Source organism: Eretmochelys imbricata, chromosome 2 (assembly GCF_965152235.1).
Source record: "Eretmochelys imbricata isolate rEreImb1 chromosome 2, rEreImb1.hap1, whole genome shotgun sequence".
Classification (NCBI taxonomy): Eukaryota; Metazoa; Chordata; order Testudines; family Cheloniidae; genus Eretmochelys; species Eretmochelys imbricata.
The window spans coordinates 2,020,270-2,036,776 of NC_135573.1; the positions used below are offsets into that span (position 1 = coordinate 2,020,270).

Genomic DNA, 16,507 nt, shown 5'->3' on the forward strand with positions numbered 1-16,507 from the left:
CCCCTAGACATCCAAGAACAGCCCAGGGGAAACCGAGGCACCCCCACACCACTCGGAGGAAACATCAAGAACAGTCCCACTTCGTCACAGTGTGAGGGGTAGGGGTGTGAAGGTGAGGGATGTGAAGGTGAGGGGTCTGTGCGTGGGGGGGAGGGGTGTGAGGGGTAGAGGTGTGAGTGTGAGGGGTGTGCGGGTGTGAGTGTGAGGCATGTTTGCGTGAAGGGGTAGCGGTGTGGGGGGTAGGGGTGTGTGGGGTGTGTGTGAGGGGGTAGGGGTGTGAGGGCTGTGTGTGCGGGGGGGGTAGGGGTGTGGGGGGTAGGGGTGTGAATGTGAGGGGTGTGGGGGTAGGAGTGTGTGGGGATGTGTGAGGGGGGTAGGGGTGCCAGTGTGAGGCATGTGTGTGTGGAGGGGGTAGGGGTGTGGGGGGTAGGGGTGTGAAGGTGAGGGGTGTGGGGGGGTAGAGGTGTGGGGGGTAGAGGTGTGAGTGTGAGGGAGGTGGGAGGGTGGGGGGTGTGTGCGAGGGGGTAGGGGTGTGAGGAGTGTGGGGGGGTATAGGTGTGTGGGGATGTGTGAAGGGGTAGGGGTGTGAGGGCTGTGTGTGGGGAGGGTAGGGGTGTGAAGGTGAGGGGTCTGTGTGTGAGGGGGGTAGGGGTGTGAGGGGTGTGTGTGAGGGGGTAGGGTTGTGTGGGGTGTGTGTGAGGGGGTAGGGGTGTGAGGGGTGTGGGGGGGGGTATAGGTGTGTGGGGATGTGTGAGAGGGGTAGGGGTGTGGGAGGTAGGGGTATGTGGGGTGTGTGTGGGGGTTATAGGTGTGTGGGGACGTGTGAGGGGGGTAGGGGTGTGTGGGGGGTAGGGGTGTGAATGTGAGGAGTGGGGGGGTAGGGGTGTGTGGGGATGTGTGAGGGGGGTAGGCGTGTGAGGGGTGTGTGTGAGGGAGGTAGGGGTGTGAGGGGTGTGTGTGAGGGGGTAGGGTTGTGTGGGTTGTGTGTGGGGGGTATAGGTGTGTGGGGATGTGTGAGGGGGTAGGGGTGTGGGGGGTAGGGGTGTGAGGGGTGTGTGTGAGGGGGGAAGGGGTGTGGGGGCTAGGGGTGTGAGGGGTGTGTGGGGGGGGTAGGGGTGTGTAGGGATGTGTGAGGGGGTAGGGGTGTGAGGGGTGTCTGTGAGGGGGGTAGGGGTGTGTGGGGATGTGTGAGGGGGTAGGGGTGTGTAGGGATGTGTGAGGGGGTAGGGGTGTGAGGGGTGTGTGTGAGGGGGGTAGGGGTGTGTGGGGATGTGTGAGGGGGTAGGGGTGTGAGGGCTGTGTGTGAGGGGGGTAGGGGTGTGTGGGGATGTGTGAGGGGGGTAGGGGTGTGAGGGCTGTGTGCGTGGGGGGGTAGGGGTGTGCGGGGGGTAGGGGTGTGAAGGTGAGGGAGGGGGGGTGAGGTCTGGTCCAAGCACCATCCCCGAGCAGGTGTCCCGTGGCTCCCCTGCTCTCTCTGCCCCCGTCTCCCCCTGGCCCCCCCGTGGCTGTGCTGTGGACACCCAACCCGTCACGAGCCCCACTGCACAAAGCTGCAGCTGCTCCCCGGAGCGCGGGCGGCTGTCGGGCGGTTTGGCCCCGTGGGCTCTGCCTGCCCCGCAGTGGCAGCTCCTGCCCTGGTGCCTGGCGGTGGTGCACGAGGCAGCCACGGAGGTGCAGCGCGTGGGACCCTGGGACGTGCACGGTGACAGCGAGCTCCTTTGTCCCCAGGCTCCCGCGGCAGATGGGGTTTGCCGAGAGGACGCCCTGGAGCCTCCCGCAGGCCGGGGCTCACCTTTAGGGCTTCCGACCCCCAGCACTTCTCGAGGGCTGGAAGACTCCCTGCACCGCACCTCGCTGGCAAGCATCCGGGGTCAGATATCCCAGGTAAGGGCTTGGATGAATGCCGAGCAGGCTGGGGCAAGGCAGCAGGTCTGCTGTCGGATCTGATCTCGCCTCGGGCCTGGCTGGGGGTCGGGGGATACACCTGATCTCACCTCTGGCTGGCTGGGGGAGGAGGTTCCAAAAAGAATGAGATATGTTCAGGGAGGATAGATCCATCAATGGCTATTAGCCAGGATGGGCAGGGACACAACCTGCTGTTCTGGGTGTCCCTAAACCTCTGACTGCCAGAAGCTGGGAGGGGATGACAGCGAATGATCCCGTGATAATGGCCCTGTTCTGTTCATTCCCTCGGAAGCACCTGGCGCTGGCCGCTGGGCCTGCCGGGCTCGATGGACCATTGGTCTGACCTGGTGTGGCCGTTCTTTGATTCTTACGTTCTCTAGCCTCACAGCTGTTTGGCGGTGGGGGGAGAGCGGCAGGACAGTCCATAAACCACAGGGAAAGAGAGGGACCAGTCCTGGGGTGACTGGCAAGTTATAGAGGAGAAGGGAGAATCTGGCTTGGGGGTACTGACTGGCTGGGAGGGGTCTGTCTTGGGGGGATTATTCTCCTTTACAAACTTGGCCTCCATGTGCTCACTGCCGGAGCCCTGCGTCAGACCCCGCGGCTGCCCCGCAGGAGAGCAGCGCAGCCAGGCCCGTGTGCTGATCCCCGCCCTGGCGGAGATGATAACGTGGCTCACAACGCAGCTCCCTTTGCTCCTGTCCCCTTCCCCGCCAGGCGCTGGGCCCTGGCTGGGGGGTGCGTGGCCAGGCTGGGGAGTTTGCTGTGTCTCCCAGCCCGTTACTCGCCACGGGGCCACGCCGGTGCTCAGCCTGGTCCCACCTGGTTGGAATGTCAGTTTGTTGCCTCCCAGGTCTCTGGGGACGTTCCCGGGGGGAGTCGGTGCTACGAAGCTGGAAGGTGTCGCCACGGACCCCAAACCCACCCGCCTCGCCCCTCTCCACGCGTCTGTCGGACAGCGACGTCCCAGAGACGCCCGAGTCCCTCCCTTCCTCTCACCCTGGTACTCGCCTCCCTAGGGAGCACCCTGGGCCGCTGGCACACCCGTAATGGAGCCCGTCTTTGGGGAACAGGCGTGGGGAGGCAGGCTGTGGGGCCGGGCCGGTGTGTAGACGGCCGCGATTCAGTGTCTGGCAGTGCCAGTGGGGCCGGGTGCGTCAGGCAGGGGCTGGCTGGGGTGTCGTGGCCGGGCGAGCGCTGGCAGGGGTGTGTGTAGCAGCCGGTCACGGGATCAGGAATAGACTCTGCTGGCCACGGGCCCAGGGCCCCCACAGCCCACCCCAGCCAGTCGCCCCGTTCTGGGCGGGTCGGACCCATCTCTGGCAGAGACCCGAGGGGCTGTCGCTTGGTTGCCCTCTGGGGCCTCACTGGGTTGAAATGGATTGGGGGTGAGGGGTGGCAGGAGGGCGGGTGTGTGTGGGGAAGGGATGAGGGGGTTGGGGTTTGTGTGTCTGTGGAGGGAGGGAGGGTGTGGGCTGGGATTGATGAGGTGAAGGGGGTGTGGGTGGTGAGAGGAGTGGGGGCAGGAGTGAGGGGCATGGGGGATGAGGGTGTGGAGCACGTGGGGGGTGGGGGCAGGGTTAGGAGCATGTGTGTGCAGTGTGGGGGTGTGGGTGAGGGAAGTGGGGGTGAGGTGTGTGTGGGGGGGGTAGGGGTATGTGGTGGGGAGTTAAGGGTGTGTGTGTGAGGGGGGAGGGGTGTGTGTGTGGCGGGGTAGAGGGGTGTGAGGGGGAGGGGTGGGGGGGTACGAGTGTGCGTGAGGGGGTAGGGGAGAGGTTGTGGAGGGGTGGGGTGTGAGTGTGATGGTGTGTGTGTGTGTGTCAGGGGGTAGGGGTGGGTGTGAGGCGGGTAGGGATGTGAGGGAGAGGGGTGTGTGTGAGGGGTAGGGTTGTGTGGGGTGTGTGTGAGGGGGTAGGGGTGTGAGGGGTGTGTGTGTGTGGGGTAGGGGTGTGTGGGGATGTGTGAGGGGGTAGGGGTGTGGGGGGGGGGAGGGGTGTGCGGGGGGTAGGGGTGTGAAGGTGAGGGATGTGAAGGGGAGGGGTCTGTGTGAGGGGGGTAGGGTTGTGTGGGGTGTGCGTGAGGGGGTAGGGGTGTGAGGGGTGTGTGTGTGGGGGTATAGGTGTGTGGGGATGTGTGAGAGGGGTAGGGGTGTGGGGACTAGGGGTGTGTGGGGTGTGTGTGAGGGGGGTAGGAGTGTGTGGGGTGTGTGTGAGGGGGTAGGGGTGTGTGGGGGGTAGGGGTGTCAATGTGAGGGGTGTGGGGGGTAGGGGTGTGAGGGGTGTGTGTGAGGGGGGTAGGGGTGTGAGGGCTGTGTGCGTGAGGGGGTAGGGTTTGTGTGGGGGGTAGGGGTGTGAGGGGTGTGTGTGAGGGGGGTAGGAGTGTGTGGGGATGTGTGAGGGGGTAGGGGTGTGAGGGCTGTATGTGCGGGGGGTAGGGGTGTGCGGGGGGGTAGGGGTGTGAAGGTGAGGGATGTGAAGGTGAGGGGTCTGTGTGAGGGGGGTAGGGTTGTGTGGGGTGTGTGTGAGGGGGTAGGGGTGTGAGGGGTGTGTGGGGGGGGTATAGGTGTGTGGGGATGTGTGAGAGGGGTAGGGGTGTGGGGGCTAGGGGTGTGTGGGGTGTGTGTGAGGGGGTAGGGGTGTGAGGGCTGTGTGTGCGGGGGGTAGGGGTGTGTGGGGGGTAGGGGTGTGAATGTGAGGGGTGTGGGGGGTAGGGGTGTGAGGGGTGTGTGTGAGGGGGGTAGGGGTGTGTGGGGATGTGTGAGGGGGTAGGGGTGTGAGGGCTGTGTGTGAGGGGGGTAGGGGTGTGTGGGGATGTGTGAGGGGGGTAGGGGTGTGAGGGCTGTGTGCGTGGGGGGGTAGGGGTGTGCGGGGGGTAGGGGTGTGAAGGTGAGGGAGGGGGGGTGAGGTCCGGTCCAAGCACCATCCCCGAGCAGGTGTCCCGTGGCTCCCCTGCTCTCTCTGCCCCCGTCTCCCCCTGGCCCCCCCGTGGCTGTGCTGTGGACACCCAACCCGTCACGAGCCCCACTGCACAAAGCTGCAGCTGCTCCCCGGAGCGCGGGCGGCTGCCGGGCGGTTTGGCCCCGTGGGCTCTGCCTGCCCCGCAGTGGCAGCTCCTGCCCTGGTGCCTGGCGGTGGTGCACGAGGCAGCCACGGAGGTGCAGCGCGTGGGACCCTGGGACGTGCACGGTGACAGCGAGCTCCTTCGTCCCCAGGCTCCCGCGGCAGATGGGGTTTGCCGAGAGGATGCCCTGGAGCCTCCCGCAGGCCGGGGCTCACCTTTAGGACTTCCGACCCCCAGCACTTCTCGAGGGCTGGAAGACTCCCTGCGCCGCACCTCGCTGGCAAGCATCCGGGGTCAGATATCCCAGGTAAGGGCTTGGATGAATGCCGAGCAGGCGTCGGGGGTTCAGTGGGCTGGCTGGGGGGCAGGGGCTCTCTAGCCTCGCAGCTGGCAGGCTGGCTGGGGGGAAAGAGAGAGCGGCCAGGCAGCTGTTGAGCTGCAGCCTCCCCTACCGCGGCCGGGGTACAGGTGCATGAGGTGGGCCGGGAACAGGAAGGAATGAGAAAGGGGCAGATGCAGCCAGAGCAGCGGAATAACTCCCTTCTGCATCCGGGTCCCCAAGGCTCGCCAGGAGGCCGCGGCAGCCAGTGAGAGCCAACGCACCGGCAGCCACAGCCGGTCACCTTCACAGCAGATCACCAAAGTCAACAGCCATGGCCCCTCCGCGTCTCAGGTCAGCAGTCAGACGTCCAAGGTGAGCCCATGTGAGCTGAGCAAAGCCTGCTGGGGATCCCACCGCAAACTCCTGCCCATTTTGCCACCGCAAGCAGTCGCCACCGAATTGCCGCGGCGGTGGGAAGAGTGGCGGGGCTGCTGCCGAATTGCTGCCGCAGGACACAGACTGCCGCCCCAAGCACCTGCTTGGAAAGCTGGTGCCTGCAGCCGGCCCTGCACCTGCCACCATGGTCCTGAAGACCCCCAGGTCCCAGCTCAGTGTTTCTCAACCTCCGGCCCAGTCAGCACACAGCTGCGGCCCATGGGGCATCCTCAGGGCCATACAGGTAGTATTGGATGCAGCCCGCCGTGGTCAATGGTTGAGAACCACTGCCTAACTCCTCTCTGATCCCCTGACTGTCAAGGCCTGGGCATGTTTCCTTCCCCTGTCTGTGGCTGTCTAGCTCACTGACCTCTGCGTCCTCCAGCTCTGAGCACCACGCACGCTGTCCCGGCTCAGGGCAGCCCGTTACCCCAGCCGGGATGCAGCGGGCATCCGAGCATCCAGCCCTCCAGTGAAAGGTGCTGATGTTGTCTCCTGCTGGAACCTTCCTCTCCAAGAGCCCTGCAGAGGCGTGCGGATCGCTCCGGAGCCATCCGCACTGCCCAGGGAGCCATCCACACTGCTCAGGGCCTGCCTCTCCACCTGATCTCTTCCCTTTCGTGCCTGTCCTTCCGCTCTGGGGAATAGCTCCTCCCTACTTAGCTGTTTCCCATTTACTGCTCTGGGCCTGTCAGCCCCTCCCCTGGGCCGCCCAGGCCTTGGTGCCCCCCCAGTGGGTGAGGATCTGTCACAACCCCCTGAAGAATTAGGCAGAGGAGGAGGAGCCGCTATGCAGCATTCCCCGGCCCTCCTGGGTGCCCTGCACAGACCATGCAGTGCACGGGGACAGGACTCCAGCTCAGCTCTGGGAGGCTTATTTTGGAGCTGGCCCAGAAAGCCAGTTCTGCTGGGGACGGACTGGCTCTTTAAGAGAACATGTCTGCATGTTGTGACTGCTGACAAGTAGACTAGAACACGAATGGCGTGCAGGCCAGTGTAGTTCCCCAGGGGCGTGGCAGGATCCTCCGTGGGCAGTGATTACACAGCAGCCGCGCTTCCTGGCCCTGTTCACCGGGGGGCAGTGGTTGTGCCCGGCCTGGTTCCCCGTCGGTGGTGGTTGCAGCCTGACTGTGTGGCCTGGCCTGGATCCCCCGTGGATGGTGGTTGCAGCCTGGCCGTGTGGCCTGGCCCGGTTCCCCCAGGGATGGTGGCTGAGGCCCAGCTGCATAGCCTGGCCCGGAACCCAGGTAGATGGTGGTGGCAGCCCGGACAAGTGGCCTGGCCCGGATCCCCCGTGGGTGGTGGCTGTGGCCCAGCCGTGTGGCTGTGGTTTGCCGTGCCCCTGGAGCGCGAGCTGCTCTCTGATATGTTTTGTTTCCGTCTCTCAAGAGTTGTCCCATCTGCAGGTCCGCAGGCTGTCATCCGGCTTCCTGCCCAATTCGGTGGTGATGCAGCAGTTCCGGAGCCAGGATGACATAGAGTCTTCGAGGGAATCGCTGCAGGCCACGTGGCTGGAAGTGCAACAGGTAGAGGGGTGCGGATGGTCCAAGAGAGAAAGCGCTATCCATAGGCAGAGATCTCCTGACACCTCTCCCCAGCACTCTGCCGCTCCTCGCTGTTTCTCAGGGGAGCCTCTCCCCTGGGCTCCGGTCTGGAGCCCCCGTTGTGTGTCCTGCTCTCCCTGAATCTCCTGGGGATTCCCTGCGCTGCAGTGCAGTGATCTGCAGGCTCCAGCAGGGAGACTGCTCCCTGCCTCTTGGTCTGCTCCTCCCGCAGCCAGGCCCGCTGGGTGCTGGGGCAGTGGCCTGGGCCCCACTGCAGGCAGGCCAGTGGTGCTGCCCTCTCCCAGCTGCGGGGCAGGCAGATGTTGCAGGCATGGGGGTTGCAGGCTGAGCCAGGAGACCTGCTCAATACACACAGCATAAAACCTACCCCCTTGCCGAGTGAGAGTATCTCCCGGCCTCCCTGTCAGTGGAAGGAGCTGAACTGCAGCCAGAGGTGTGAGGTGACTGAGGAGGAGCCTGGAGGAGTCTCTGCAAGGACCAGGGGAGAGGAATCAGGCAGGAGCCCAGCCTCGCTCCTGGAGAGTCGCTGTGGTCAGTGCTGGTCTCCACACTCCTGTCCCACTGCTCCGTCATCCCACCCCGGGGCTTGGAATCAGGGCAGCCTCCTTGAGCAGAGCAAGGCCCCAGACTGGCCTGGCCATGGGCTGGGCTTACAGCGGGAGCCCCAGGGCCTCGTTTTTGTCCAAAGGTCAGAGTCACGAGAGCAGAGCAGTGAGTTCCTGCAATGACACCGTTCCCACGGCTCTTAGATTCATAGATTCATAGATACTAAGGTCAGAAGAGACCATTATGATCATCTAGTCTGACCTGCACAACGCAGGCCACAGAATCCCACCCACTCACTCCTGCGAAAAACCTCTCACCTCTTCCCACAAGTCTTGTGTCAGCTCACAGCCAGCTGCCCTCCCCGGGCCAGCATTATACCCTGGGGTAAGCCAGGGAGCGTGGGTGTCACCCTACACCCTACCCCGTGGCACTCACAGCCGGCTGCCCTCCCCGGGCCAGCATTATACCCTGGGGTAAGCCAGGGAGCGTGGGTGTCACCCTACACCCTACCCTGTGGCACTCACAGCCGGCTGCCCTCCCCGGGCCAGCATTATACCCTGGGGTAAGCCAGGGAGCGCGGGTGTCACCCTACACCCTACCCCGTGGCACTCACAGCCGGCTGCCCTCCCCGGCATTCAGACACTGGGAGATCCCACCTCTTGACTCTCAGACCGCCTGAGTTTCAAGCCCAGGGGGATGTGGGTGCAGCAGCAGGCAGAAAGGGGCAGCTCCTCCTCCTCCTCGCTAGGGTCAGGTGGAGAGGGCAGGCCCTGAGCGCGGCAAGGAGTGGCAGGGTGCCGAGGAGGAAGAGGACGAGGCGGCCAGGACAACGGCGATTCTAGAGAAGATATCCGTTTCCCTGCCTGTCCCCAAGTGGAAGGAGGTAACTTGTAGCAGTGTCTGCAGTGGGGGTCTGGGATCTGCCAGCTGGCCCGTCTGTGCCCAGATTGATCCCAGGGTGGTTTTTACTGAGCTGGGATGTTTCCTCTTGAAAACCAGGTGCCCTGAGCATGCACCCTTTGCCACCCCCGGGATAGCTGGTGAAGGACACGTGTTCAGGGAGAAGAGACGATGTGACGCAGCGGGGAGGGGGGAGTGTTGACCTGGGAATGTGGCAGGGGAGTTTCAATGGGAGACCTGAGAGCCTGTCACCTGAGCGAAGAGGGGGAGGGGAATGTGAACAGAGGCTGCAGGAGGGAGCCTGCTGGGGGGGGGTTTAGTTTCAGTTTGGGGCTGGGTGGTGGAACGCAGGGAACCCCAGGGCTGGGGTCTAAGCTCCCTGCTTCCCCAGAAGGACTTGACTGAGGGGTCCTGGTTGTACCCAGAAGCTCTGCTTGAGACTGTGTTCCTATTGTTCAATAAACCTTCCGTTTTACTGGCTGGCTGAGAGTCACAGCGAATCCCAGGAAGAGGGATGCAGGGCCTGGACTCCCCCACACTCCATGACAGAGGCCTGTAAAGGGCCTCTTTATGCTGCCCCAGGCTCTCGTCACCTCTAGCAAGCTGGCCTGCGTGGCTCCAGGCAGTCTCTGGGCTGGCCTGCATGGCTCTGGGCAGTCTCTGGCTGGCCTGTGTGGCTCTGGGCTACCTTTGGGCTGGCCTGCATGGCGCCGGGCTGGCTCCGGGCTGGCCTGCGTGGCTCCGGGCTAGCTCTGGGCTGGCCTGCGTGGCTCTGGGCTGGCTCTCCTGGCTCACCTTTGCTTTTGTTTCAGAGTGTGACGAGTTTTTTCCTGACGCAGCCGGATGAGTTTGAGCAGCCCCAGGCCTCTGCCTCCGGAGGCGAGATACCATCCTTCATCCTCCAGTTCGAGGACACAGAATGGTTCAGGCAGATCTACCCCGTCCTCAGCTCAATGGTGAGATGCTGCCTCGGTCCGTGTCACTGGCCAAACACAGCAGTGTGGCCGAGTGAGCAGAGTACAGGACTGGGAGCCAGGAGCGCCCGAGGGTTAACCCCGTCTGTGCCACAGGCTTGCCGTGTGACCGAGCGCAAGCCAGTGCCCCAACAGAGTGGGTAATAGACGGAGCTATTTCACGGGGCTCTGAGGTTTAGCCAGTTAACAGTGGCCCGGCACTGGGAGGCTACAGAGCTAGCAGAGTGCCAGGTATTTTTATGATGTGTGGTTTAGAAGCTGTCCATCGATGGACTGGCGTTAACCCCGGTGCCAGGAGTTCTGACTCTTCAGCCCTGACAGCAGGCAAGAAGGGCCCATGCCAGCACAGCATGGGGAGGGCTCTCTGTGCACACACAGCACTGGCTACCGCTTCGCGTTCTCCCGCCTCTTGCGAGAGGCTGAAAGGCCATTTCGCTTCTCCCCGGGAGACCGCAGAGGTTAGCTTAGTAAACTTTAATTTCTGTGGCTTGATGAATTTCACTGCCTCGTTTCATAGGATCATAGAATCATAGAATATCAGGGTTGGAAGGGACCTCAGGAGGTCATCTAGTCCAGCCCCCTGCTCAAAGCAGGACCAATCCCCAATTAAATCATCCCAGCCAGGGCTTTTTCAAGCCTGACCTTAAAAACTTCTAAGGAAGGAGATTCCACCACCTCCCTAGGTAACGCATTCCAGTGTTTCACCACCCTCCTAGTGAAAAAGTTTTTCCTAATATCTAATCTAAACCTCCCCCACTGCAACTTGAGGCCATTACTTCTTGTCCTGTCCTCTGCTACCATTGAGAACAGTCTAGAGCCATCCTCTTTGGAACCCCCTTTCAGGTAGTTGAAAGCAGCTATCAAATCCCCCCTCATTCTTCTCTTCCGCAGACTAAACAATCCCAGCTCCCTCAGCCTCTCCTCATAAGTCATGTGTTCCAGACCCCTAATCATTTTTGTTGCCCTTCGCGGGACTCTCTCCAATTTTTCCACATCCTTCTTGTAGTGTGGGGCCCAAAACTGGACACAGTACTCCAGATGAGGCCTCACCAATGTCGAATAGAGGGGAATGATCACGTCCCTTGATCTGCTGGCTATGCCCCTACTTATACATCCCAAAATGCCATTGGCCTTCTTGGCAACAAGGTCACACTGTTGACTCCTATCCAGCTTCTCGTCCACTGTCACCCCTAGGTCATTTTCCACAGAACTGCTGCCGAGCCATTCGGTCCCTAGTCTGTAGCAGTGCATGGGATTCTTCCATCCTAAGTGCAGGACCCTGCACTTATCCTTGTTGAACCTCATCAGATTTCTTTTGGCTCAATCCTCCAATTTGTCTAGGTCCCTCTGTATCCTATCCCTACCTGCCACCGTATCTACCACTCCTCCTAGCTTAGTATCATCTGCAAATTTGCTGAGAGTGCAATCCACACCATCCTCCAGATCATTTATGAAGATATTGAACAAAACCGGCCCCAGGACCAACCCTTGGGGCACTCCACTTGATACCGGCTGCCAACTAGACGTGGAGCCATTGATCACTACCCGTTGAGCCCGACAATCTAGCCAACTTTCTACCCACCTTATAGTGCATTCATCCAGCCCATACTTCTTTAACTTGCTGACAAGAATACTGTGGGAGACGGTGTCAAAAGCTTTGCTAAAGTCAAGAAACAATACATCCACTGCTTTCCCTTCATCCACAGAACCAGTAATCTCATCATAGAAGGCGATTAGATTAGTCAGGCATGACCTTCCCTTGGTGAATCCATGCTGACTGTTCCTGATCACTTTCCTCTCGTGTAAGTGCTTCAGGATAGATTCCTTGAGGACCTGCTCCATGATTTTTCCGGGGACTGAGGTGAGGCTGGCTGGCCTGTAGTTCCCAGGATCCTCCTTCTTCCCTTTTTTAAAGATTGGCACTACATTAGCCTTTTTCCAGTCATCCAGGACTTCCCCCGTTCGCCACGAGTTTTCAGAGATAATGGCCAATGGCTCTGCAATCACAGCTGCCAATTCCTTTTGCATTCTTGGATGCAATGCATCCAGTCCCATGGACTTGTGCACATCCAGCTTTTCTAAATAGTCCCTAACCACCTCTTTCTCCACAGAGGGCTGGCCACCTACTCCCAATGCTGTGTTGCCCAGGCAGCAGTCTGAGAGCTGACCTTGTTCGTGAAGACAGAGGCGAAGAAAGCATTGAGTACATTAGCTTTTTCCACATCCTCTGTCACTAGGTTGCCTCCCTCATTCAGTAAGGGGCCCACACTTTCCTTGGCTTTCTTCTTGTTGCTAACATACCTGAAGAAACCCTTCTTGTTACTCTTAACATCTCTTGCTAGCTGCAGCTCCAGGTGTGATTTGGCCCTCCTGATTTCATTCCTACATGCCCGAGCAATATTTTTATACTCTTCCCTGATCATCTGTCCAATCTTCCACTTCTTGTAAGCTTCTTTTTTTATGTTTAAGATCCGCAAGGATTTTACCGTTAAGCCAAGCTGGTCTCCTGCCATATTTACTATTCTTTCGACACATCGGGATGGTTTGTCCCTGTAACCTCAATAGGGATTCCTTGAAATACAGCCAGCTCTCCTGGACTCCTTTCCCCTTCATGTTATCCCCGCAGGGGATCCTACCCATCAGTTCCCTGAGGGAGTCGAAGTCTGCTTTTCTGAAGTCCAGGGTCCGTATTCTGCTGCTTACCTTTCTTCCCTGTGTCAGGATCCTGAAGTCGACCAACTCATGGTCACTGCCTCCCAGATTTCCGTCCACTTTTGCTTCCCCTACTAATTCTTCCCGGTTTGTGAGCAGCAGGTCAAGAAAAGCTCCCCCCCCAGTTGGCTCCTCCAGCACTTGCACCAGGAAATTGTCCCCTACATTTTCCAAAAACTTCCTGGATTGTCTGTGCACCGCTGTATTGCTCTCCCAGCAGATATCAGGATGATTAAAGTCGCCCATGAGAACCAGGGCGTGCAATCTATTAGCTTCTGCGAGTTGCCGGAAGAAAGCCTCATCCACCTCATCTCCCTGGTCCGGTGGTCTATAGCAGACTCCCACCACTACATCACTCTTGTTGCTCACACTTCTAAACTTAATCCAGAGACACTCAGGTTTTTCTGCAGTTTCATAGCGGAGCTCTGAGCAGTTATACTGCTCCCTTACATACATTGCTACTCCCCCACCTTTTCTGCCCTGCCTGTCCTTCCTGAACAGTTTATATCCATCCATGACAGTACTCCAGTCATGTGAGTTATCCCACCATGTCTCTGTTATTCCAATCACGTCATAATTCCTTGACATTACTAGGACCTCCAGTTCACCCTGCTTGTTTCCCAGACTTTGTGCATTTGTGTATAGGCACTTGAGATAACCTGCTGATTGCCCCTCATTCTCAGTTTGAGGTAGGAGCCCTCCCCTCTCACACGCTTCTGCCTGTGCTTCCCCCCGGTATCCCACTTGCCCACTTACCTCAGGGCTTTGGTCTCCTTCCCCCGGTGAACCTAGTTTAAAGCCCTCCTCACTAGCTTAGCCAGCCTGCTCACAAAGATGCTCTTCCCTCTCTTTGTAAGATGGAGCCCCTCTCTGCCCAGCACTCCTCCTTCATGGAACACCATCCCATGGTCAAAGAATCCAAAGCCTTCTCTCCAACACCACCTGCGTAGCCATTCGTTGACTTCCACGATTCGACGGTCCCTGCCCCGGCCTTTTCCTTCCACGGGGAGGATGGACGAGAACACCACTTGCGCCTCATACTCCTACCGAAACCCTGCAAAGCTGCACCTGCGCGTGCCTTGCCATGGCAGAAAGTCGGGCAGCTGGCGTGGGATTGGGGGTGTGACCCCCCCCAGAGCCCCAGGGGGAGGCGGCTCTGAGCAGGCTCATTTTCTCCCCACACATAGAAAGGAGGAAAGGGGAAAGGAGTGTCTCAGAATGTCCCCTTTGCCCCTTGCCAGGATTCCCTGCGGGGACTGAGCATGAGCGGGTTTGTGCGCCAGCTCCTGGAGGCGCTGCTCACCGTGGATTACAGTGCAAAGACTTACATAGTCCAGGCCATCCTAACGCTGCATGAGCAGGTCGGGGTGGAGAACGGCCGTGAGGTCTGCAAGGCCCTGCTGCTCATCCTGAACAAGAGCGACCCGCCCAAACTGCAGGTAAGGATCCCGGGGTTCAGAAGGGTTAGCATGCCCCAGGGCCGTGCTAACTGCACCCCTGCACACCAGTGCTCTGCAGCACTTGGGTGGGAAAGGGCAGTGGTAATCCTTCCCCACCCGCTCCCCAGGATGGTCTGAAACGGCTCCCTCTGGGTTAGGGTGCCCAGATGTCCCAATTTTATAGGGACAGTCTCGATATTTGGGGCTTTATCTTCTATAGGCACCTATTACCCCCCACCCCCTGTCCCGATTTTTCACACTTGCTGTCTGGTCACCCTACTCTGGGTATAGCTTGGAGCCCTCAGAACTGATGGGGATTGGTTGCTAGCTCTGGAGAACCTGTAGTTTCCTGGCCACCCACAGTGATCTCCAGGGAGCTGGAAGCAGAACTAAAAGGAGTGGCTGTGTAACGGGGCTCATCTGGAGCACAGTCAGAGGGGAGGAGAGCATCTCTCCTGCCTCCAGCCCAGCAGTCTGATCACAACCCCACGCAGCTGCCAGAGCCACCAGTCATGGAGACAGGCACCCACCTCTGCCACCAACAGAGAAAACCAGACCTGCTACAAAGGGGAGAGGCCAGAGACAGGGCGAGAGGCAGAAAGGCCTGAGACAGCAAGGGGGTAACACACCAGATTGCCTCCAGGAAATCAACCAGGAGACCCAAGGAAGCTGCAAGTCCTAGAATTGAGGGGCTGAGAGTCTCAGTCTGAGGTGGAGCTCAATGAATCGATCAGATTGAGAACGAAGTGGTGAAGGGTCAGTTAGGAGAAGCCGAGACCCGTAGAAAGGCCACAACAAGAGGTGGTGAGAGGCTAGTTAGTGTCGTTCCCACCCAGCCCTGAGGAAGGAACGAGGCAGGGTGCTGACATCAAACCAGGAACTGTTCCCTTTGCCCATGGGTATGGCTGACCAGAGGCCATGCATGGCAGTGTCTTGTGCCCCTGTGCTGGGCACACGCCCTGGTACGTGTGGTGCAAGGTATGTGCGTGGAGCTCTGCACCAGGGTGTTTGTGCTTGGTGCACGCATGGGGATAATATCGCCTGTCTCACCAAAGGATCTCAAAGCACTTCACAAACTTCAGGCACGACCCCCCCACCCCCGGCATGCAGCCCCCGGACGTAGCAGACGCCATGGTCAGGATCAGATCCAGCCTTCACTGAAGGCAATGGCAGACTGTGATGGGAACTGGGTAAGGTCCTCAGTGCACGGCAATGGTGCGCAGTGCGTTAGGAGAGGAAGTGAAGAGTGTGTCCAGATGGACCCGCGGGGGAACGCGGACCCCTCCTCATACAACTGGTATTTGATGTGCTTGTGTGCGTGCACCAAGCGCAGGTGGGATCTTGTATCAGCCTGCTGAGGGGACAGTCTGTGCCGGTTCGGGATGGAGTGTAGGTGTGCGCTCGTTAGCATTTGCAGTGCCTGGCTGTGTCTGTTTACCTAGTGCCTCCTGTCTGCGCTCGGTCATGGACAGGGCATGACAGTCCAGCCGCCTGCTGCTTCCTGGCTCTCTGCTACAGGCCTCTGAGAGAGGGAGGGTCTCAGCAGCCCTGACTCAAAGGTCGTCAAAGGGAAGAAGGAGAATTCCCCCCACATGCCCCTGCCCTAGGGGCCTCCTGAACTCCTGTGCTCCGTACCATATCTGGCTGCCACTTCGCCATCAGCCAGCATGCTGCCACGTGAATAGGTTTTTCTCGTTCTTCGGTTGCTAGTCCCAGCCTGAGCCTCTGGGCATCCCATGGGGGAAGCTTCTTCCTCACTGGGACTGGGGCAGGCTAATGCTCTGTCTTCTCTCTTCTCAGGAAAAGATGCAGAAAAAGTTTGTCCTGACCTCCCTGAATGCCCTCATGGCCTTCTGCAGAGACAGTAAGGAGCTGCTGCTGGAGCTTATGGCATACTTCCTGCACAGTCCCATCTCCAGCAGGTGAGGGGCTGGTTGCGTGCAGGGATGACCAGCATGCAGTGTGAAGGGTGGGCTGGGGGCACGGAGCCACACACTCCGTCAGTGACCTCAGACTCCTGGCCTCCATGACAAGGGTGAGCTTTGGGCTCCATTGCTGGGGGACACTGGTTGCTCTAGATGAGGGAAGTCTGGGTAAAGTGCCCTGCACCAGGGCTGTGCTGCACTCATAGGCTATCCCCGGTCAGTACTAGCCAAACCCCTCCCATGCCTGTTCCCCCAATCAAGGGCTCTGTCGGAGATCCCGGGGGTGCGGCACTCGATCCAGTGAGCGGGCAGGGAGCACAGCCAAGACCAAAGCTGAGGAGTAGCCAGTGCTGCTCAACATGGTAGCTCCTGTCATGAACATATTCCAGTTGTGGCTAACTCTGCGCCCCTCCAGGACAGAATGAGGGCAGGCCCAGGTCACCTCTTTCCCCTCTGCTTCCTCTCTGCACAGTCTCCCCACCCTTGGCGAGAGGGTCCTGTGCAGCCCTGGCTGTCTGCGCCCCTGCATCGAATCCTGCGTCTCCCTTTCGCTATCACTGATCTGGCAGGGAGGGTCATGGGCGTGCAGGTGCTCCTGGACGTGCTCGCACGTAGGAGATGCCCATTGGACCCTGTCGAAAGGAGAAGAGTCCGTGCCTGGGAACTCAGCGTCTGTGGTGGGGGGCCTAGGGGCCCTTCACTTCTGTGTTAGCCCCCGTCCTTA

The 16,507-nt window shown here is 59.9% G+C and overlaps 1 protein-coding gene across 1 annotated transcript in view; it reads left to right on the forward strand.

Moving 5' to 3' along the window:
- The window catches only part of WDR97 (WD repeat domain 97), a 73,578-nt gene that overhangs the window by 30,291 nt on the left and 26,780 nt on the right, over window positions 1-16,507 (forward strand). The window contains exons 13-21 of the mRNA XM_077810531.1: window positions 1,621-1,884; window positions 5,009-5,272; window positions 5,528-5,659; window positions 6,846-6,969; window positions 7,112-7,248; window positions 8,582-8,716; window positions 9,546-9,689; window positions 13,661-13,858; window positions 15,659-15,780. Coding sequence (XP_077666657.1) covers window positions 1,621-1,884; window positions 5,009-5,272; window positions 5,528-5,659; window positions 6,846-6,969; window positions 7,112-7,248; window positions 8,582-8,716; window positions 9,546-9,689; window positions 13,661-13,858; window positions 15,659-15,780 — 1,520 coding nt within the window. The remainder of the gene's footprint in view (window positions 1-1,620; window positions 1,885-5,008; window positions 5,273-5,527; window positions 5,660-6,845; window positions 6,970-7,111; window positions 7,249-8,581; window positions 8,717-9,545; window positions 9,690-13,660; window positions 13,859-15,658; window positions 15,781-16,507) is intronic.